General features: G+C 42.1%; 3 protein-coding genes across 5 annotated transcripts; 2 read left to right on the top strand and 1 right to left on the bottom strand.

The window, feature by feature from the left end:
* Positions 1–2,202: 2,202 nt before the first annotated feature.
* On the top strand, positions 2,203–9,598 carry LOC114798748 (neuronal acetylcholine receptor subunit alpha-4-like). Of its 3 annotated transcripts, none has more exons than XM_028994676.1 (7): positions 2,203–3,346; positions 4,679–4,827; positions 5,273–5,317; positions 5,429–5,538; positions 6,296–6,356; positions 6,432–7,610; positions 9,296–9,598. In XM_028994676.1, the coding sequence occupies exons 1-7, from the start codon at positions 3,286–3,288 to the stop codon at positions 9,419–9,421; spliced, it is 1,731 nt and encodes a 576-aa protein (XP_028850509.1). In that variant the 5' UTR covers positions 2,203–3,285; the 3' UTR covers positions 9,422–9,598. The 3 variants fall into 3 exon arrangements, with proteins under 3 accessions (XP_028850509.1, XP_028850510.1, XP_028850506.1); XM_028994677.1 differs by having other exon boundaries at positions 6,296–6,831; positions 7,255–7,610; XM_028994673.1 differs by having other exon boundaries at positions 6,296–7,610.
* An 809-nt stretch (positions 9,599–10,407) lies between these two features.
* On the bottom strand, positions 10,408–15,752 carry LOC114798749 (V-type proton ATPase subunit S1-like). The gene is made up of 10 exons (XM_028994678.1): positions 15,622–15,752; positions 15,134–15,257; positions 14,448–14,522; positions 14,097–14,290; positions 13,969–14,000; positions 13,412–13,497; positions 12,763–13,016; positions 12,497–12,547; positions 11,883–12,117; positions 10,408–11,513 (listed from the first exon to the last, which is right to left on the bottom strand). The coding sequence occupies exons 1-10, from the start codon at positions 15,744–15,746 to the stop codon at positions 11,307–11,309; spliced, it is 1,383 nt and encodes a 460-aa protein (XP_028850511.1). The 5' UTR covers positions 15,747–15,752; the 3' UTR covers positions 10,408–11,306.
* An 879-nt stretch (positions 15,753–16,631) lies between these two features.
* gdi1 (GDP dissociation inhibitor 1) lies at positions 16,632–23,682 on the top strand. Its single transcript, XM_028994679.1, has 11 exons — positions 16,632–16,905; positions 18,175–18,282; positions 18,366–18,465; positions 18,719–18,853; positions 18,946–19,144; positions 19,255–19,386; positions 19,497–19,596; positions 20,366–20,537; positions 20,613–20,757; positions 21,006–21,060; positions 21,619–23,682. Exons 1-11 carry the CDS (start codon positions 16,861–16,863, stop codon positions 21,769–21,771), a joined length of 1,344 nt encoding a protein of 447 aa, XP_028850512.1. The 5' UTR covers positions 16,632–16,860; the 3' UTR covers positions 21,772–23,682.
* The last annotated feature ends 213 nt before the right edge of the window (positions 23,683–23,895 follow it).

Raw genomic sequence — 23,895 nt, 5'->3', positions numbered from 1 at the left:
TACAATGGCTGACACCCCCAAGCAGCGCAAAAAAAAAAATCTCTAATTAAGATCTTTACTTGACACTTCACTCAGACAAGTGTCACAACACAGAAAGAGGGGGAGGACCCAGGTGCAGGTTAGATCCACCAAAGGAGTGAGGTGGGGGGTGCTCTGGATAACTGTTTTTGGATTGCACTTTGTCAGGCCTCTATACCCAAGACCTGTCCAACTTGTGTGTCCTGCCTGGCACACAAACCCCTGACCATGACAAGGTGGCAATCCCGCAGGGGGAATCTATAACATAAAATATTCCTCATTCCTCAGTAAATAAAATATTCCTCAGATTATAACATAACATTTACCTTAATTGGATGGCCTATATCAAATTTATTCAAACCCAACAATAACACTTCTCACCATTGACAATATTAACAAAACTAAAAAAGGTTGTCATGGTTGAAAAAATGATGCATCTCACAGCATTAACTTTGTGAGCTGCTGGGATGGAACGTGAATAAACTTTACAGACAAGCTGACAGTGATACTTGTGGGATAGACAAAGAAACATCTCTCTATGAGACTGAAACTTTGAGAAAATCAATGGACAAGTAACCCATTGACTATACAAATATAGATGTATTTTTTTAGTTGTTAATTATTATTTGTTAATCAATTTCTCCTGGTTTCCTGTCATGGGGTAAGCACCCAGCTCAATTGTACGAATAGATCGCACGCGGAAGAAAAACTCACGATGTATGTGTACGCTCCGATGCTTGATTGCGACCTCACACTACACGTGCAATACGAACACATCGAAACCAGAAGAAGAAGAAGAAAAAAGCACATCATTAGTGATGATGAACAAAGCGAAACGCGCTGCTTTGGCCATTTGGTGCACAGAAAAATTAAAGAAATTCAGGACGTTTGTTATGGGGGGTATTGCCCCATCTTGCACCGTGCACAGCATCCGCCGCCACAACTAGCCATACACAAAATGTTGATATTGATGTACGATGCTACTGCTGACTCCATTTGAAATACCCTGCAAAGTCTCCGTTACAGATGTAACTTCTCTGCATGTTACTTGGGTTACGTAAAGTGAAAGGGATGAAATGCCGCAGGTTCCTGCTGCTACTGCTGTGTGTAGCTGTGCTACTAGTAAAATAGAAACATGTGTAAACTCAGTTACAAGCTCCTGTTTGATTAGCATGGTGCTACAGCAACGCACAATTTGGCTAATAAACCTCCGATGACCTATCATTCCGTACACGGTTCAAACTGATGAACTGATTTAAACTGGTCGTTCTGGAATACGGTTTTTCATATGTAAAAGTATTGGTACATTATTGCGTATTTGCAGACTGAGGGGCATTATAAATCATGTTCAGTCTGTCTTCGCGGGTCAAAGTGGCAGTGGTATCTATGATATTTTCACTGGAGTATAAATCCACACAGTGCACTTATCCGACCAGGAAAAAAACAGCATGATCTAAATGTGTCAAATGGACACACCACCAAAAAGCAAGAAACAACGGAAAGTGAAACAAAGACTAACAAGACCCAAAGGTATCAGAATGCAGACAAGCATAAATGGCTTCCTATCACGTCTCAGAGGAATCCTTGTTGCCATTGGGCCGCGAGCCATTTCAGTGGCACAGCTCAACTCTGTAGGGGTTCTTTCATCCACTTCTTTACAAGGGGAAATGATGCAAGATTATCTTGACTTTGAGTAAACACACTACAGGCTGTCCACACACACCAGTGTAAAGTCTTTGAGCAACACGATCTACTCTGGCACAAGGTTTTGATGAATAGTGGCTGGCCAGGCTAACAATTGCACAAAGTACGCCGAGTGGGAGGTCAGGCACCAGCAATATGTCATCCCCGTCTCTGGCTCCAATGAGAGATCTAATATTGCACTATGTCTTTCTTTCCCCTTTTCATTGTGAATGACTTATCTGTTCTTAAGGTATAGGCAGTTCAAAGATTTATTTTTTCATTAAAAAAGGCACTCACTCGCCCATGCTTGGCATTGCTCTGAACATTCTGTTGCATTGTTCTGAATGCCAATAGGTGAAAGCATATATAAGAGAGTGCTGCATTAGAAATTATTTGCAAAATTTGGTTTTAAGGATTTATTTTTTCTGCAAATTGAAATTACAATAAATTACATATTACTGATAAATACAGTAACAGTAAACTTTATCATCACATGGTTCCGATCTGAAAAGGGTAACGTGAAATAGAGTTTACTTTCACCATTAACAGGATCCCTTTGGCTCGTGTTACTGGATATTTTATGTGGAAAGGCCAGCTGTCATGATGAAATAGAAGAAGATACGAAGGGTTGCAACATGGTGAGATTCAAGGTTGAATTAATTTGCGTTTGTAGTGGGGCGTCGATGGGGTCCTCCCAACAGAATCTCCAGTGATTTTTTAATTGGAACTATACACACCTTTATGAATACTATATGACTCCTACTTATTCACATGTGACTATCATTATTTGCTTTCTGTTGGCACTATCCAGACGACGGAGGGGTTGCAATGGATAATGCATTGAATTATCTTAAAATATTTCTTAGCATTTTTTATGGCATGTAATAACATTATGATAAATTATAATCTAGGGCAGACACCAAACTGAACAGCAAAGAGTTACAATGCACTCCTGCTAGACTAGGTTGTTTCAGTCCCATTTCAGAAATGCCCATCAGAAATACCCCTGTGACCCCATTAAAAAAGGATCCTTGAATTTAAACAACCCTTCAAAAGCATTTTTGCGATGGTACAAAGCTGAATTCTGGACGCCTTGGATTTAGTAATACCATAATGGAAGATAGTGTTATGAACGTTATGGCTGGTGTATCAATTCCCACTGAAACCTTTTCAAATTCATGACTTGTTACAAATTCAGTAAGAATTCATTCTCCTGGTGCGGCGGGAAGGCACATAAATAACTAAAGTTATTCCTTTATTCCTGCATTAATACACTGAATTGAAATGGATGGATGGGTTCCAGAGGACACAGTGAATGCCACCCCAGACACACACACACTCGCACACACTCTCAACAGACACTCAATCCTGCTCACACTGTGGCTGTTCTGGAAAAAGCGAGATAGGGAAGGAGGACCGAGATGGGAGAGAGGAGGGACTGAGCAACAGAAGTGGACGGGGAGAGCAGAGGACGAAAGAATCAGAACCTGAGCTGTACTTTGGGCACCCAACACCGGATTCTGGAGATGCTGTACTTAACAAAATGAAGTAAACCAGCGGCTCTGTGGATCCAGCAGATCTACCATGGTTCCAAGCAAGATCCTGCCAGTGCTGTCCTTCCTACTGTGTCTGCACTTACATCAAGGTAACATTCCTCTGTCAACTCTTTGATTAGCTGTAGACTGGTTAAAAATCTGTCTGCTATATTAAATCCATCAGATTGAGTTGAGTAACCTTCATTGGTCCAACAGAAATTTGCATTGTTACAGCAGCAAAGTGGACAGTGCAAGAATATGCACTTTATATGTTTACAAGTGTGTGTGGGCGTGCATGTGTGTGTGTGTGTGTTTGTGTAGTTAACAGTGATTTATTCATTATATTGTTATCTAAAGTGTCAATGACTGAATTGTCCTATTGACTTTTTTTTATAACTATTAACTTTTTCTATGTTAATTCTAGATAACCTAAATGTTTTAGAATCAAAACCAAATAATGTCAAAAACTTCATTTTTTATTTTATATGTTGCAAGAGAGACTTGTATAGAGGAATAATGTATTTGAACGTCTATATATGCAGAAAAAGATGTAATAAAAAAGTGGCATGAGTCTACAGTTGGAGGATGTAAGCATACTAAATGTGATGCATGAGGTTTAAAAGACATTGTGTCATATCATTTCTGCCTGTTGTGTGCTGTTAATGCACCAAGTATATAGAGTTGGTGCTGTTCACATCACATCAGAACATAAAACCATTGGTCACAGAACAGCCTCTGTACCAATGTGTTGACCTCTTCTTAAACAGGCACGTATATATTAAGCATTAGAATAAAAAGTGACACACAATTAATCCAAAATGTAAAACTCTACCATTATCACTGGGGCATGTAACTAAAAGCTAATAGTGTAATTAGTGATATAAGATAAGATGTGTACATTTTTTAGATGTTTTAGATCTGGTATGCATTGTGTCCCAAAAGTCCCAAAGTTCCATACATCTTCAGTAAATAATCCCATTCTAATATAATAACCAAATGCCAGGCAAGGGTAAGCATTGTTATTGCTCCGCTCACGGGCAGCAGAGGACAACACTCCTGACACGTGCATTTTTTCCCAGAATTGTTCCACTCTATTTTTAGAGCTCAAGACAAAAGAGTAAGCACTACCTGTGCAGTCATTAATTAAAGGCTTTTCTGGCTGCCTGTGGCATCTTTATAATCTTTTTTTCATGTGTTCATTTTTATACAATAATTTTGTGTGATGACTGTTATTTTATATTTATAATTAATTATCACAATTACTGAAGATGATTATATTGGAAATATTACATTGTAATAACAAGCACTTTGTTTGGCCATGTAAATTAGTGGGCACATCTAGCTGTGCTCTACCTGTGACCATCCTCGGACAATTTCCAGGCAACCTCCATCCTGTGTTCAGAAACCGAAACCGTCACATTAAACAAGTCCCTCCCCAACAGCCCTGCCCAAAGTAGCCCGGGCAGATGCCGAGGAAAGGCTCCTGAAGACCCTCTTCGCCAGCTACAACAAGTTCTCGCGACCGGTAGCCAACATTTCAGAAGTGGTGCTGGTGCACTTCGGTCTCTCCATCGCCCAGCTGATTGACGTGGTGAGTGAAACCTCAACCTCCCACACTAATAAGAAGAAAGTGAATACACAGCAGCATAGCACACGATGCACACAGTGAAATTTGTCCTCTGCATTTAACCCATCGCCCTGAGTGAACAGTGGGCAGCCCGGAAAGCACTGTGTGGGGACGGTGCTTTGCTCAGTGGCACCTTGGCGGATCGGGACTCGAACCAGCAACCTTCTGATTACGGGGCCGCTTCCTTAACCGCTAGGCCACCACTGCCCCTGTGTAGCAATTAAACCTGTGTAGACATCACTCGGTGTCAGTCTTCTTCAACTACTTTACAAATTGCTTTTTAAAAATGTACATTTTGGTTACAAATTTCTTGATTTCTAAAACGAATCACTAGATAATTCAAATGAGATCATAGAAATGTTTGAGGAGCGGCATTGCTTCTCAGTTGTAATTATTTATGCCTGGGCAGGATGAGAAGAACCAGATGATGACCACCAACGTCTGGGTAAAGCAGGTATGACTTGATTGAGCATTATTGGAATGTAATCAGAATTATAATTGGAATCACGGGGCCTCCGGCATGCCCTGCTGAGATATTCCCGTGACAGCATCTCTGTTCTGACAGGAATGGAACGATTACAAGCTCCGCTGGAACCCTGATGAGTATGAGAATGTCACCTCCATCCGTATCCCATCCGAAATCATCTGGAGGCCTGACATTGTCCTTTACAACAAGTAACTTATACTTTTTATTTATTCCATTTTTTGTGCAATGCTAACAAGGTAGTTTGAGCTTGACTGTCTCTAAGTTGCATGTTCACTTTTCTTAAAGTCAAACAATGCTTCTGATGACATTTTTTGTTCGTATTATAGCAAAAAAGGTTGTATGGAATCATTTTTTTTTTAAAGGCAATTGAGGAAAAGGCAATTGGCCAGAGAAAATTAATCACCTTGCTTTATAGCTGCAGAAATTAGTATTAGTCTGTCCTCATCGTGGATGGGCTTCAGAGAACTGTATCACATCATCTTTAAGGTTTCTGCAAAGCAATTTACCAGATGACAGCCTTCAGAAGGATAAAACAGCTATGATAAAACAGATATATATTGAAACCCAAGGATGAGATACAATTTTATTAATCTGCAAATGTTCATCTGAGTATGAAATGCTTTTCGAGAACTAATCCCCGTCCCTGATTTTGGACCTCAACCCAGACTTGGTTTTCAGCCATCTTCAACCAAACTTTTTTTTTAAAGGTAATCACCATTACATGCATCGTGTGCAAATTAAAGTGTAATAACACTTATCCAGCTCAAGGGTGTGATTAATCCAATGAGGAGGAGGAACCTATTTTAACGGCAAACTTCAACATATTGAATATTTTTCACAGACTATTCAGGCGATCGCACTACAGTTTTGCCACATGCAAGGTCATGATTAAATTCAACAGTACACTGAACTAACTGGACAAACACCTTGCACTGTTTCTTCTAGCGCTGATGGCGACTTTACAGTGACTCACCTGACAAAAGCTCACCTCTTCTACAACGGAACTGTTAAGTGGACGCCTCCTGCAATCTACAAAAGTTCTTGCAGCATTGACGTCACATTCTTCCCTTTCGATCAGCAGAACTGCAAGATGAAGTTTGGCTCATGGACTTATGACCGAGCCAAGATTGACCTGGTGAGCATGGCAAGCAACGTTGATCAAATGGACTACTGGGAGAGTGGCGAGTGGGTCATCATCAACGCTGTTGGAAAGTACAACAGCAAGAAGTACGAATGTTGCACTGAGATCTACCCTGACATCACCTATTACTTCATAATCCGTCGGCTTCCTCTGTTCTACACCATAAACCTCATCATCCCCTGCCTGCTAATCTCATGTCTGACGGTCCTGGTCTTCTACCTGCCTTCAGACTGTGGTGAAAAGATCACGCTCTGCATCTCCGTGCTCCTCTCTCTCACAGTCTTCCTCTTGCTCATCACAGAGATCATCCCGTCCACCTCGCTGGTCATCCCTCTCATCGGTGAGTACCTGCTCTTCACCATGATCTTCGTGACTCTTTCCATCATCATCACGGTGTTTGTGCTCAACGTGCACCATCGCTCGCCTCAGACCCACAGCATGCCTCATTGGGTGCGGAGGGTCCTGCTAGACCTGGTGCCATGTGTCCTTTTCATGAAGCGCCCGCCAGCTGTGGGCAAGCAAAACTGTCGCAGGCTCATTGAGATGATGCACAGGCCAGGGGTGGTATCCCATCCCATCTGGCAAGAACATGTCTTCCTAGATACTCCTTTAGACAGTCCAGATGTTCTAGCCTGCTCGGCCACCTCCCCCGAGATGCTGGATTTGTCCAAAGAGGAGGAAAAGCCCCTACAGAACACACAGTCTGACTTAGAGCAAGAGCTTAGCGAGCTGGGTCTAATGATAGCTTCACTGGATGTTCCAGCCTCATCTTCATCCTCCCTGCCTTCTACCTTGGGTTCCATCCTCCATCATCTACCTCTAAAAGGGAAAAAGGCAAAGACGTCAAAAACCTACAACACTGAACAAGCCCAGGTTTATAGCCTTCAATGTGGAGGCCTACAGGATGACAGAAGCTACCAGAGAACTGATCGAGAACATAATAGGAGTTGGGCTTCGAGCTCATTAGGTGGGCACCTGCTCTCCTGCTCAAATGGGAAACCTGCCGAGATCTCCGTGCAGCACAACCTGGGCGAATCCACGTCCTCCTCCCTGAAGCAGGCCCTCGAAGGGGTACAGTACATTGCAGACCACCTGAGGGCAGGGGACGCCGATTTTTCTGTAAGTTCACTAAATCCCTCCTTACTCAAACAAGCCTGGTTAAAGGTTGAATGGGTACAACAAGCTGAAAAGGGGTGATTCTGGCTGAACTCGACAAATGGTCCACACTTAACCATCTCATAATTGGACTATTTTGTGAAATTGCTTTGCCGTTACAGCAAGTTAAGGAATATAAACACCTGGGCATGCAGTTCAGATTCAGACTTTATTTGTCACATACACCATCATACATGGTACGACATGCAGTGAAATGCTTTTTGCAATGTCTGATCTAAAACAAAAAAGAAAACAGTGTATAGAAAGAAAGTCGAAACAAGTTAGACCTTATCAGGGCTCTCAGTTTTGTAGCTCAAAATCTATAGAAACCGAATGAGAATTGCTGGTGTCTTCCTCTTGTAAGTTGCTTTGGCGCGTCTGCCAAGTAAAGTAAAGTAAAGTAGAAACAGAATGCCCGTAAGGATGAAGTGCAGGGGCATCAACACGACCTACATGAAGGTTTGATAAATGTATAAATGCACAAGACCTATATTATGTGGATGTGAGTACAGTATGGATAGACTCACAGTTGCAGGTACAATGCTTAGTGCTTAATTATACTGTGAATGTAAAACAGTAGAAGCAGAATTTAGTAACAGAGACTGGATCTGCATCTGATTCAGGGCCTGAATAGCCTGATGGAATAAGATGTTCCTCATTCTCTCTGTTTTGGCTTTAAAGGGAAGCAGAAGCACTTCCCTGACCTCAAAAGCGAGAATAGTCTGTTGTCAGGATGACAGTGATCCTTCAGAACCTTACTGGCTTGAGTTCGGCTCGACCTACAGCTGGACTGAAGGTCGAGCACACCACTCCTTGAAGAGCTTGTCTGTCCTGCTTGGTGCTGTTCCCGAACCAGCTGCAGATGGTTCCCGTCAGGACGCTCTCGATGGTGCGGGTGTATCTCTCTTGAGATGCCTCAGAAAGAAAAGGCGCTGACGGGCCTTCTTCGCCAGGGTGTCGGTATGACAGGTCCAATTTGAAATAAAACATTCTAAACATGTGGACCTGTTCCATTCTGACCATTATTCCAAAGACAATATCTCCTTCAAGCCAGCATCAAATGCTATTGGCTTGAATTCATTCCTCCATATACTACATCTTCCCCCTGTCTGTCAAGAAGCTTGCACTACAAGTCACCACACTTCATGGACCTGTGTTATCAATATAGTAACTTCTTTTGTGTATCGATAATGTTCTACAAATGTATTCCTGAGAAAGGCCAGACAAAACTAAACATAAGATAAACTTATCAGATAATCTCTCTGATCTAAATACTAACACACTGGACGCTACTCCCATCTAAACAAAGAGGAATTTGCATTTACATACTCTACATATATGTCTATGCCTAAAGCACAGGAATAATTCTTGCAAAGTGAAATATCGCAGAATACAGTTTACACAGAGGTATGTTCAGTTCTAAAAATAGTGCTATTGTTTCTCAGCCTGTAGACACTGGCAAATGGAGGACATCTGCAGCCTCTATTAGGAAAGTCCACTTAGAGCCACTTACGTCGATGATTTATTGTGGTAAATCACCCCAGGAATGTTGATGCAATCATTAAAAATACATCATTTAGACATGATTTAGATGTCGTGACCAGTCACGATTCACAATTCCCTCTACTAAGTCTGCCTTCCCCCAACAGGTAAGAGAAGATTGGAAATACGTGGCCATGGTCATAGACCGGATTTTCCTGTGGATGTTCATACTGGTCTGCGTTTTGGGAACTGTGGGCCTGTTTTTGCCCCCTTGGCTGGCAGGAATGATCTAGTACCCTGAGGTTTGGTACAGAAGTGATTGTTAAAAAAAATTCAAGCCACCTCATTCACCCGAGATTTTACTGTTCTTTTCCAAGCTGTCTTGGTTTTATTGGGAAAAAAAACAGCAACAACAAAAAGCATCACCTTTCAGAACCCAGTGGTGAAGGTTTCAAACTAGTTGCTGCATCACCGCTTATGTCACTCAGATGAAAATTGCAATCCTAAACCTTTCTTTATGATTTCGTTTAGGAATCATGGAATTTGAGCTGGATTCCATTTGTTAATACTAGTACTTTTGCATTACCAGGCTTGTTTCATGTTTGTTTAATATCTTAATTAATCTATTAATTAATTAATAAGGTTTGTTTGCTGGATATTGCTAAATGTTGTAGCATCATGATTATTAGCATTAGATTATAATTTAATAGTTTTTTGAGGTAAAATAGCCAGATAACATTATCTCCAGCTGCATATAACTTATGTATTTATCACGTGCTTGGATGTTGTAATTTACTTTCTACTCTTTGGCCCTTAGAACTGAAATTACATTTTCAAAAAGTTTAAACCCACTTCCTGTACAATATGTAGAACCTTTTGTCTTTAACCTTCTGTTTGTCTGCATATTATTACAAGGTAACATCTGATCTCTTCAGTTTTTGAAAAGTATGATATGGGACCTTCATTATGCATCACAGATTTGCCATGAATCATACATAGCAGTGTCTACCATAATAATATTTGATAACAATATATGTAGTTCTGTACTTTACAGACCTATTGTATTAATTCATTCCAGTTGTGCAATTAGAAGTTCTAAGCGCTGCTTCCATCTGCTGGTAGGTTATTAAAATGCAAGCTGGCGCAGGAAACATTTAGAAAATGTTGTAAAAATGTTCCAGTTGAGTTCTTTATTCGCTACCCTGCCAGGAAAGTTGCACACTCTTATATCTGGTTGGAATGCCTTTAGCTTTGATAAAAGCATTCTTTCACTGTGGCATTGTTTCAATATGTTTTATTTTACCCACTTTTGTTCACAACATATTTACGAATATCTATGAAAGCCAGAACATCCTTGGACAAGCAGCAAATGGGGTTTTGGCTACATTCTCAGAGTAATATTTACTACATTAATTACAAAATGACAGAAAAAAAACCTGAATAAAAAGTGGTGTTCTTAATAAATTAATGGCACTTAATATTAGAAAAACAAATTAGATTTTTTTAAAGCATCTGTCAGCCGATATCATCTTTTCATGTGTATAAATTAAATCTTTCGGTCCAGTAAAGTATAATTTAATCTGTAGTTAAGTTACTAGCAGACTCGCTCGCGCTCACAGGCAGTTGCAGTAGGACATCAAGGCACATGGTCAACAGACAACAGTACAGTCCAGAAGGCACAGTGGAATGTTTGAAATTTTTCCACCCAACGTTTGGACCACCGGGGCACAAATTTGGCCTCAATAACTAAATTTGTTCAATGGACCAAACCATTTGTAATGTGACATGCAAATTATGACACACATACATAGAAAAAAAAAATGGCTACTATGCACCTGCTCCAGTAAAGGACAAATTGCAGGTATTGCATATTTAGGTGAAAAATTATTTTCCAAACTTCACTAATCATCTATGGAGGACAATAATGATAGTGGATTATTTGAACTATGCCCCAGTTTGACTAATGACTGAACTAAATAGCAATAAGAATAATCCATGAGCTTTTAAATACCCAGGAGATTGGAAAACTATTTTAAAAAAAACTTTTGTGGCACAAAAACAAAAATTGCAAATATTACAAAAGTTTTCATTTACACTGTGGGGCTGATTTAAAAAAATAAAGTAAAAAAAGAAAGATGGAGAAGTAGGAAGGCACAGCAGCTCTTGTTCTCATGTTTTTCATTCAGCTTGAGGCACAGTGATGGAGGGACCCTTGGGGTCATCGAATCGGTCCATGGTGCGCAGCTGCATGATCATGTGCAGTCCGTAGGTCAGAATGAGGACCAGCACCAGAGACGTAACCAGACCCATCCAGATGCCCGGGGAGAAGAAGGAAGCGCAGTCGCTGGCATATGAGAAACTTCCGGTCACGTTAAACCCCTGGATCTGAGGGAGAGGAAAGACAGTGTAGGCCTCATGCTTAACCACACATACATAGTCCACTATGCCTGAATATGTTTTCAACATCCAACTGAAACTATATGTAATTATCTGAATAATAATTTTTTTTTTTTTTAAATGTTTCTGCCCCTCCGTCAGTCATTCAAAAAAGTACGATGAAGAAGACGTGCAGCTGCTACCAACTGGTAGAATTGCAAGGGACAGCGCTTTGTAACGCTTTCATCATCCCTAGGTTAGACCTTCTCATTTAACAATGTTACATAAGAACATAAGAACGAAACAAGAGGAGGCCGCCCAGCCCATCGGCCTCATCATTCACGGTTGGCTCAGATGAGACGGGTATCTCCCCCATACCTGAAAGTCAGTGAAGGTGATTCTCCACTGGTTAGAACTGTCAGATGTATTCCAGGGGAAAAGCAGTGGGTCACGGGTGTTGCTGACCCTTTGGCAGTGGTAGGAATACTCCGCTGGTGAGTAGATGTTGCGGCCAATGAACGTGGCCAGCTGCTGGTCATACAGTATCTCCAGTCGGTCCAGCGTGCTCCAGTTCCGTGCCGATACAGGAAAGAACTTCCTGCTCATGTCAAATCTGTACGTTCAGGCAGCAGATTAAATGCTTGTGCATACCCATATGTTTCTGTATATTTGAGAAAGCGACTAGAATATGTAGTAAGACATTGACTATAATATGTTTATTCATTTCAAGATCTAGCATTATATAAAAGATTTTTATGTAATAACATCTATATTACTGGTACATTTTATCCTTATATTTTACATTTGTAGATGTAAACTGTATTGGTTCCAAACTGTTTCTAAAATGAACATACTTTAAAAATCCTTTCTGCTCCAAAATAAAATTACTGTAGTTTTTTTCATTGTCCTCTTTCATTTATACCATTTAACATGTTTAATGCGTTCATAACTTTTGCATACAATTTCTTATACGCTCAGAACAGGGTACTTACGTCAAACTCAGACTGTTAAAAGACAGCACGTTGGCATAATTCAGGACCAGTCTGGAAAAAAAACAAGCTCATCAGTGAAACTGTAATAAAGCTCTAATATTTAATGTTTTCTGGCACATATCCAATCGTTCTGATTGTCAGTATATGCATATACTGTTCCTGTGTGAAGTAGAGAAACGAATTGTTTCTGCCAAAATACAGATTTGTAATCCTGGAAAGGTGCTGAAATGTTAAATTAAGAAAAGAAACCATGTTCCTGTCCTCACCGAGACACGGTCTCGTTGCAGACAGAACCTGCCAGGGAAACCGAGTTGTTGAAGGTCAGAGGTCCCAAATCTACCCATTCGGACCACTGTTGGTTCCTGAGGAAGCTCACGTTCAACTGCTCTGCCCAGAGCATTATACAGGGACCCTGAGTGCCATTAAAGATCACAGGGGCCTTCGTAGTGATGTCTTGAGCCGGTGCCTGGAGCAACGTGCGCCCAACAGATTCAACATCTACAGGCAAGTTCTCCATCATCTGAAAAAAGTGAAAACATTTGAACAAATGAGATTCAAATCAGCAAGGGATCCCAAGGTTAAGGGCGGTAGTAGCCTAGTGGGTAACACACTATGTACCAGAAGACCTAGGTTCAAATCCCACTTACTACCATTGTGTCCCTGAGCAAGACACGTAACCCAGAGTGCCTCCATGAGGACTATCCCTGCAACTACTGATTGTAAGTCGCTCTGGATAAGGGCGTCTGATAAATTCTATAATTGTAAAGGTAAAAGAGGCACTATGCCGCACTGAACATACAAAGAACTGCACAAATGTTATTTAAAATACTGTAAACAAATTTGTACTAAAATGTATACTGTAAGTCCACAGGTGAGGTGAAATGCACATGTAGGGACGACCTTCATTCAACTTACCCGTGAAGGCTTCAGGCCAGTGTAGACTGCTGTGAATGGCAGATCCCTGTCCTTCATGACCTGCAGCACCTCAGCAATCACCTCATCTGAAGTGCAACACACACAACACCTCAAGTGGACAAAACACATTTATCATTGGGGCTGTCACAGTCATTGCACAATCATCGTTGTCATAAAAAATAACAGTGATATCTGTTCCTTTAACCACTAGTTTAAAGTAACCCTAATTATAGAAGAAGACCTGTTTATTTCAATTCCTTTGGACATGCAAACAATGTCTATGTTTGCCTTCATGTCTCATGTCTTATGGTAGTAGACCACAAGACCACAGGTTCAAACCCCACTTACTACCATTGTGTCCCTGAGCAAGACATTGAGTTGCTACAGGGGGACTATCCCTGTCACTACTGACAAACTGATAAACCGACATCTGCTAAAGGGCATAAAAGTTAGTGTTTTCATGTTATTACCAATATTATCATAGTTATGAAAAAATGACTACTGGCCTATATATAGTAAAATATGTAAATTGGCACTTTACAAAAGCATAAACTTACCATTCTTACGGAGTACTTCCTTAGTTTGCACCCTTAAAATGAAAGAGATATAAAAATTTTAAACTGATTGATTCATCAGCACCCGAGTCTGTGTCAAGTTTGTCTTTTGCCATAGCAGCCCACCCTACCCAGAGCTGTAAGGCAGGCCTATCACCAGCAAGGCGGGGTCAGCCGAAGGAAGGTTCTGCTCTTTGAGGGTGGCGGGGTTTATGTAGAGTGGGGAGGTGCCCACAATCTCCTGTAGCAGGCTGGGAATCTTCTCAGCTACAGGCCATGATATTTCAGGCAGGACTAGCTGCGAGGAGGCTTCCTTCAATGACGCCTGTTTCAAGAAAAGAAAAGAAAACAAAAGGAGGTCAGAGATCTCGAATGTGCAATGTGCAACCAGTGAGATGACCAGCCAAATAATGTGAAAATCCCCGCCTGTTCCAGTTACGCAAGATCAAGTTTCACATCACATGACAGGGATACAAACTCACCTCCAGGCTCGGAAACACACTCTCCTCTTTGTTTCCGAATACACCACCGTAAGCAGTGAAATCGTCAATGCTCATCTAAAAAAAAAAAAAAAAAAAGAGAGAGAAAATTTCAGATTCAGCACAATAACTATTACGCGCAATCCGACTACTGAAAAACGAGCAGAAGATCCAAGCAAACTCAGTCTTTATGCAATTGTGGAGTGACACTGGAAGTTCAAAACAGGAAGTGAAATGATGTCTCACAATCACACCAGCGTGAGAGGTCTACAGCAAGGCCCTGTTATGCACACCACCTTCATACGTCCTACCCCTCTGATAGCTTCACAGTAGACTATAAGGATCTGTGACACTGTGTGGCAGAAATGTGTCTACAGACGTGTGATTTAATGGAATGACCGATTCTGGCAACTCAAGCGTCGGGCAGATCAAACCTTTAGAAATTTACAATCACGGCATTAAACAGTAGTTACAGGGATGGTCCCCCTGACGCCATTCCGGGGTTAAGTGTCTTGCTCAAGTAAGTGGGGTTTGAAGACGTTGTGGTCATCTGGTTCATCGCTGAGTGTGTTACCCACTAGTGAACACCACCCTTTTTAAAAAAAAAATCAAGGTTCTGACTGGTCCCACATCATCAGCAAAACCAATACGGAGAACAATTCATGGCCAGGGATGATTACAGTACTTACTTTGTCCTGCAGGAAAAGAAGCACTGTGTGAGGGGCAGATCCCAGGGCAGTAGACAGGTGAGAGTGGGCCTGCGTCCATGATAAAATGTGTCCGGCTACAGGAGGTTCCACTGGCAAAAGAGAGCTGCAGAAAGAGAAATGTAGCGAGCAGAGCAGAGCAATGAACTCCACAGCAGAACACAATGCATGATATAACCCTACATACACATTTATTACACTGTAATTACTATTTCCTATTGATCTGACCAAAAAGAGTCGTGACTCGTGAACAAGCATCAGCCCAAATTCCTCATTCCTGTATCCAGTCTGCAGAACTATAAAGAGGCTTTAAAAAGTAAATAACATAATATAAAAAAATAATAACAGTCAAGTTAACTATTGCCACATGTTTCATAAGAATTTTTTAAAAAATTATCCCTGAAAATGTATCATTCCGCGACGAGCACTTAAAATCATTAAAAAAAATTATTCAGACACACAACACTAACCCTTTACTTGTCCAAATGATAAGTGGCACATGTGCACCGCAACTCGAAATTAAGAAAAAGGTTAATAATAATGAAGAAAAAGTTACGGCGGAGGCTCTAAGTCCCTGCATCCTGACTTCCGCCATTGCTGTGTACGGTCACGTGAATACAGGCAGTGGCTCAGTCATGTGAGCGACCAATGCGCTATGTTGCCAAGTGCGAATAATTTAAACCTATCACAATTTGAACACACGTAGCACAAGTGGAACAATAACCAGGAAGCCATTCCCGAAGACATACTTTGACATTCCATTGACTACATTTTAACGTTTTAAAGTAATTTTACGCACATGTTCAGCTTCTTTCAAAGAGCTGGTATTTTGTCTAATTTCTTAAGGACTTGGCAACAACTGTAATAGACGCAAGGGAAGCCAGTTGGGAGTGAGGCTTTAAATTTGCAACGCTTAGGGATGAACTCAACATCTGCATTTTTAAACGATTACTTTAAACATGTTGATGTGTTTGTGCCTTCATTTGCATGTAAGGTGAAACAAAATATTGTACTCGGCTATCCGTGACATATGATTAAAGAGTTATCGTAAGAAACGCCTCCGACTTTTCACAATATCCTTTGGTGAATTAAATAAATTACGTTAATTCACAGAGGACAATAAAACACACTCGTCTTTTCCCGCAATCCTCTAATCCGTGTACAAACATCCTCAAGATGTTGCTACTGCGTTTGTCATCTGTACCGCAGGCGGAGGGATACATCGATGTGCAGTGACGTGTCTGCGCCCACAAAAAAATGAAAGTGTCCTATTGATAATGCAAAACAAACAAAAACACACAAAAAACACCCCAGACAGGTTGCGAACTGATGGCTGTATAGAAGAAGATATGTTGTGAACTCGTAAGAACGGGAGCTCCCTGAGACGAAATTACGGGAATGTTATGTAGTGCTGGTGATGTCCTGCACTATTTTTCGGTGCGGACGCATGACATCTGATTTGAATAGTTCCACGGCCCAGGCCATCTTTGGGTGTCCTCGCCGGCTGCAGTCGCCTACGTGAACTCCCATTATTAATTGTTGTCTATAAGGGACAAATAATAATAATAAAACATTTCAGCATTTTCTTGCGCGTACACGTCTGAGAAGACATCCACTGAGAAGTTATTTTGCGCGTTTTCACATCCAGGGTTTTTTTGTTGTTGTAGACAGAATTTGCTCATTTCCTGGGGGGAAAAACTGGGCACAGCATGGATGAGGAATATGATGTTATCGTGCTGGGAACGGGACTCACGGTGAGTAGCAGCCTTCTTGCCCTACCTATAAAATCGCAGGTGCATCCCGTTTTTTTTTTTTATTCGTATAGGAACAGAGGAACATTATTCCATATGTGCGACGTTTGGGCTGATCGTGACCATCGCGGAACCGCATTTTATTTTCATGTCAACATCTTAATCTGGCCACGCAGGGACTCGTTTTTGGGCTTTAACGAATATGTGGACACTGTGGCACAGGGCGTGTATGTCACACACACACACACACACACACACACGCACACACACACAGGCCTAAATGCATGCTGCGTCGTTTGAAGTCACCTGAAAAACGTTTTAAAATATTTATTCTCCTTTGAAGGGTTTCTGGTTGCTGAATGGGTTTCGTGTTGCACTGCCTGCGGGGTTTCTTTTCTTTAAATAAAGAAAAATATACCGACGAGTCGTTCTGACATTGTTCTGTTAACCGCCACGTAAAAGTCCAATTTAGTCCCAAACGTATTACTGTTGTCGCCGTTATTGTTTTTAAATGGTGCTCCACGCATGCGCAGAACAAACGGTAGCTTTTTCGCCAAACATTTCAGTGCCGCTATTGCATGGATAAGAGATATTAATCTTGTTATTAGTCGTGGTCAAGATGCTGTCACAGTCTTTGTCATGTGTCCCGCTCCCCGAAATTCGCCGTGTCACTGTTCAGCTGGAGCTGTGGGCACGTACAGTTGGACGTTGGGTGGGGTTTTTGGAGGAACAGTGTATCCCGGCATGCATTGCTCCGCCCCGATTGTTGGGGGGGGGGGGGGGGGGGGGGGGGGGGGGGGGTAATTTAATGGCTGAACAACCACGAAATGAAACCGCGCAGGCATCTCAAATGCAGTGTTGTGCAAGATATGATGACGTGTCGGAACCGTTATAATCGCTAGGAAAAATATGTATTGCACAAAAATATGTATTACACAGTTTGCATGCAATTACTGCACTTGATTCCATGTTTCTACATAATTTTTTCTCTATAATGAATATGTTTACTTGTTGCAGAATATGATCTGTCTTTAAGACGTTTCTTTCATGTGCGTTAAGGTGGTAGTGGCCTAGTGGGTAACATACTCGCCTATGAACCAGAAGACCCAGGTTCAAATCCCACTTACTACCATTGTGTCCCAGAGCAAGACACTTAACACTAAGTTGCTCCAGGGGGGGACTGTCCCTGTAACTACTGATCGTAAGTCGCAATGGATAAGGGCGTCTGATAAATACTAGAAATGTAAATTATGGCGGTTTTCCCCTCGACAGGAATGCATTCTTTCAGGCATTATGTCTGTGAATGGGAAGAAGGTGCTGCACATGGACAGGAACCCGTATTATGGAGGGGAGAGTTCCTCCATCACGCCACTCGAGGAGGTACATTTCGCCGTTTAACAATAAAGCCATGTGCAAATCATAAACTTGAGCAAAAGATAAATGAATTAATCCGTGTTCCACAGCTGTACAAACGCTTTGACCTCACTGAGAGCCCCCCGGAGTCCATGGGACGAGGACGGGACTGGAACGTCGACCTCATCCCCAAATTTCTCATGGCGAACGGTCTGCTTTACTTCCCTTTTAATAGGACTCTTTTTTTTTTTTTTCTTGTCGACACAAAGTGTGTATTGGGGATGATGACAAATTGTAAATGTTGAAAGTAAATTTTTCATGCAATGCAAATTCATTGCAAATTCTTCATGCACAGACCAACTCGAAACTTGTGGAGTTGTTGTTTTCATGCAGCTTTGGAATGAAAAAAATATAAGTGACAGACTTATCTAATTATTATTATTATTATTTTGTTCAACTCCAGGCCAGCTAGTAAAAATGCTGCTTTACACAGAGGTGACACGATACTTAGACTTTAAAGTGGTGGAGGGAAGCTTTGTGTACAAAGGTGGGAAGATCTACAAGGTTCCCTCGACCGAAACGGAGGCGCTGGCCTCGAGTAAGTGTCACCGCTTTGAAACATTTCCATCCTCAGGGAACCCGTTCTGCAGGAATACTGTAATCTGTGTTCAATCTGTTTCCACTGTCCAGACCTCATGGGAATGTTTGAGAAGAGACGGTTCCGGAAGTTCCTCGTGTTCGTGGCCAACTTCGATGAAAATGACCCAAAGACGTTTGAGGGCGTCGACCCCAAGAGCACCACAATGGGGGAAGTCTACAAGAAGTTTGACCTGGGCCAAGACGTAATCGACTTCACGGGCCATGCTCTGGCCCTCTACAGAACAGATGAGTGAGTGCAGATGAATGTAGCTGTAGCAAAAAAAAGAAAATCATAATCATTCTCATCCGGACTTAGTAAATTAGAGTGGATGTAAACGTGAACAACTCTCCCCCTCTCAGCTACCTGGAGCAGCCCTGTCTGGAGACCATTAACCGCATAAAGCTGTACAGCGAGTCGCTGGCTCGCTATGGAAAGAGCCCCTACCTGTATCCCCTGTATGGCCTAGGGGAGCTGCCTCAGGGCTTCGCGAGGTGTGGCCCCATAGTAAATGATACCAAATAGTAGAATAGTAAAAGAAATCAAATACCAATAGCTTGTATATATTGTACATTGTATGTCTTGTCTTATGTGCAATTGTCAGGTTAAGTGCAATCTATGGAGGAACCTACATGCTGAACAAGCCTGTGGACGAGATTGTGATGGAAGGTGGCCATGTGGTGGGAGTGAAGTCCGAGGGAGAGGTACGGAGAGCTTTCTTTCGGATATGCTACCAGAGAATAAGGATTTTGAACGTGGCGTGTTTCTGAACACGCCCACGCCATTGCGAGTCCCAGCCGTTCAAAACCAGAAGAGTAATAATTATGGCTAAGCAGTGACGTGGAAATGTGGACAATGAGGGCTGTTTGGACTGGCTCAACTCCTCCAACTTACATTAGGAAATGGAGCCCTGTTGAATATGTACTTGCACTGTCAGAATTGTATGTTTTAATAGCAGTAATAACACTGTAAAACAGTGCTTTATAACACATTTCATATTTTGAAACATCAATATTAAAACTGTGTATGACATTTAGTTTTGCTACAGTTGTACCAGTTTTCACAATTAAATAGCACTAGCATCTGAAAGCCCAAATAAATGTGCACATTTTCATTAATTCACTGTCGTAGGAGAAATGCACAAATGTTGAACTAGCCTTTAATTATGTATTTTTAAATTTAAGCATGTAAAATCTCATTTTTGCTCTTTTTTTATGTCTGTAAAAGGACACCCAGCTGAAACATTTCTATATCTCACCTACATAGGCGCTGACATTAAGCAACACTTCCACTAGGGGGCTGTTCAGAGTCCAAAGTTTGAACCTTCCGACAACATTCGTGATTAATTAAACTTGTTTTAATTAAAAAGCGATAGATTTATGGAGAAAAAAAAATGAACAGAAAATGGACGTAAGAGCATAAACTATCCTTCTGAATAAATGGAGGTCATCAGTCACTGACTCTTGTCAATAGGTGGCACGCTGCAAGCAGCTGATCTGTGATCCCAGCTACATGGCTGATCGCGTGCGGAAGGCGGGTCAGGTGATTCGGGTGATCTGCATCCTTAGCCACCCTATCAAGAACACCAATGATGCCAACTCCTGCCAGATTATCATCCCCCAGAACCAGGTCAACCGCAAGTCAGGTAGCTACTGCATTACTCTGCAGCTCTTTTTCGCTGTTGCTAGAAATAGTTATTAACGGTACGTGTCTTTTGCAGATATTTATGTGTGTATGATCTCATACGCACATAACGTGGCGGCTCAGGGCAAGTACATCGCCATCGTGAGCACCACAGTGGAGACGGCCGAGCCCGAGGTCGAAATCGAACCCGCTTTGGAGCTGCTGGAGCCCATTGACCAGAAGTCAGTGCCTTGTTCTACACCATCACAGCTCTACTCTTATATATAATGGAAGGTCACTTCAAATTCCATTGCGCTGTAGAAATGCAGTGACCCCACGGCATCAGTTACTGACCTTGCATTAACCTTTGCATAATTGCATGTGATGTGCTTAAAATGTTCTTTAGTTCCTGGTCGTCATAGAACATTAGGGGCCAGCCGCGCTTCAGGATAACTGAGTCATGTGTTGCCTCTTTTGTCTGTGTGCGCAGGTTTGTGGCCATCAGTGACCTGTATGAGCCCACGGATGATGGCACAGAGAGTCAGGTTTGTGTTTCTCTGTAGATCATAATGTTCCTGATTGATGCACAATATTGAACCATTTGTATAACTTAACTACAAGTGTGTTAAGGATGGCATGTCATGGGGAACTGTCTCGACTTGGTACTGCAAGATTCACCCTCCGCATTCCCCTTCTTAGCCTGTGTCCTGATCAGAAGGGACTATTTTGTGCTTTTGTTCCCTCAAATGAGCCCCAGTTCACCTCGTCTCTCTTTACCAAAGGCTCTGGAGATGCACTTTTCATCTAGTTTATTACCTCAGCCGTTCGCAAAATCAACTGCTTTTTCAACACTTTATCTTCATCCTTGAGCTACTGACACTTGGACGTCCTCCATTCTGTCCTCTATTACCGGGGGCCAATGTAATGCTGTGCACAGGGCCTGCAGCTAACAACAGATTAATAATTTTGGCCGGTCTGGTGAGTGCATGGAAAATATAGGGAGGACGTGTTGCCTTGTTTCATGGTTTATGGACTGTCTTCATAATATGTCCGCCTTTCGTGGGCCGAAACAGAAGTGTTAATGTCTCCTTTACCTATTGCAGGTCTTCGCCTCTCGATCATACGATGCCACCACCCACTTCGAGACAACCTGCAACGACATCAAGGACATCTACAAGCGCATGACAGGAAGTGACTTCGACTTTGAGAACATGAAGCGCAAACAGAACGACGTTTTTGGGGAGGACGAACAGTAATGGAGGCGGGGCTGAAGAGGGAGGGAGGGGCAGGCTGAAAGAAGTACGTCAGAAGAGATGTAGGTTCCAGAGAGGCTCTAGATGAAGTCTGTTTTAAAGGTTTCAGCTCCGCCCCCCCTCGTCTCTTGAGTATCTCACCTCCTGCGGTCGCTTTTTTCTTTAGCCGTCTCAGATGCACACACACACACACACACACTGAAATGCACACTTTCTCTAGCACACAGACACACAAATCCAGTGCTCACCTGCCCTCACCTGTCTGCACTAAGAAAGCAGGGCTGAGGTTTTATTCATTCCATTTTCAAAATCGAGGCCGAGTAGAGGTGCGACGTCTTCTGTGTGTCGTTCGAGGCGAAGCCTTCGGTGCGAATTTACTGTGAGTGTGAGAGTGTTACGCTGCCACCCCACACAAAACACGGTCACCCAAACACATGCTGTCAACATCTCCTCATCCCGCTGCTCTTCATCCCCTCTTCCATCGAGGTCCCACAATCCCCCACGCTGACTTCATTAAACTGTAGTTACAATTCAGGCCGAACTGTCTTTACACTCTTCTTCTTCTTCTGTGTCCAGCTCATTCGTTGGTTTTTCTTTCCTGTAGCGTCTTGAATCTTTACTCTTCTTGCAAACCTGTCTGAATGAAAACGGTGCGAGAACATTTTTCGTTGTAGTCGTATCCCAAGAGTTGAGGGAATAATGTTTTAAAATGGTTGGTATGGTTCTATTCGTATAGCAAGGTTCAGTGTGTTAATGACGATGGTGTTCTGAGAGGAGGTGTGACTTGGTGGGATTAAACTGGAAGGTAGCGTGCCGTTTCAAGGTCTGGTGGCAGGAAGTTGGAGTTCGACATAAAGGAAGTTGCATGGGATGTCTGCAGGCAGTGGAGTCCCACAGGCAGGAAAGAAGATCACAATCACGTGAACGGCCGTATGAAACCCAAAAGCAGGACTGGTGTGAAGAGTGGAGAAGCTGCCGACTAGAATAAAAAATAGGCACCAGGGACTTAACCGTTGAGAAGCCGGAGGTCTCGTTCTAGCTATTGCATAATTGCTTTGGTCTGTTATAAACAGTGTAATGCCATTAAGGTGGCAGGTGGTACTCACAACCCAACTGTTTTCCCAGCCTTGATAACACGTTAGCCTTGAATCATCTTAAGATCGCCATTAGTTTCACCAGTTGTGACCTCTGTCACTTTACCCGACACCTTATTACTTTGTCCCCAGGACTGGGATTCTTGCGTTCATTTTACACACATTCCCAGCATGGAGTGTTGTGAACAACACAAGGTTTGCTCCCGGCATGTCAGGAACCAGCGCAAGTTGGTCCCATAGCCATAGATTCCTGCATTGACCTTGTGGACCAGACTGCGGAAACTTATCCTTTTCTGAAAATGAGACGTGCCGGTGCTTTTATTAATCTCCCAGCCATACGTTGGGCACAAATTCAGCTTCTGTTTGTGTGGAAAACTTAACGTTCTGTGCTACCATGCCATCCATGAGGAAGGTACTTCACTGGACTACATTTAAATCTGTTACTGTTTTACCTCTACCTTTTTTTTTTTTTTTTTGTAAAATTATTTTTTGGCCTTGCTTTGTATGCATTAATCCAGTGTCGTGGTTTACTGAAAACTGGAGTTGAATAGATTTTATTTAACAAGCATAGCTACTGTGTGTTTGGGGACTTCTCTTCAACAACGATATTGTGACCTTTATTTATTTAAATTAAACGATTAAAATATTTCGTTTTGCACTATTCATTTTTCGTTTTTTGCCAACTGCTGTGTCTTAATGTGTACACGCTGAGAGAAGTAGACGCCGTTCTGGTTTTATCCGTTCTTTTGAGTCATGCCTAATGTCTTGTGAAACAAATGGAATTCAATTCAAATACTGTGCGAATAAAATGCTGAAACAAGCCTTTAGCGGACTTCGGAGATTGATAGGAACCCTGCTTCTGTTCTGAATCCATGGTCATGTGACAGTGTAAGGTAGCAGCAACTTTTTGAAGTAAGTCAGTGTCATGTGGTACAGGAACGCTAGCCCACTTGTTATACGTCTAATTGATTATAATTAACAGTGTAGATGTATGAAGTATAGAGTGGCTACTGAACATGCCTAATGAAGACCT

The sequence above is a fragment of the Denticeps clupeoides genome, chromosome 10 (genome assembly GCF_900700375.1).
Source record: "Denticeps clupeoides chromosome 10, fDenClu1.1, whole genome shotgun sequence".
Lineage (NCBI taxonomy): Eukaryota > Metazoa > Chordata > Actinopteri > Clupeiformes > Denticipitidae > Denticeps > Denticeps clupeoides.
Note: the sequence above shows the minus strand (reverse complement) of the source record. Positions and strands in the feature narration are given on the sequence as shown.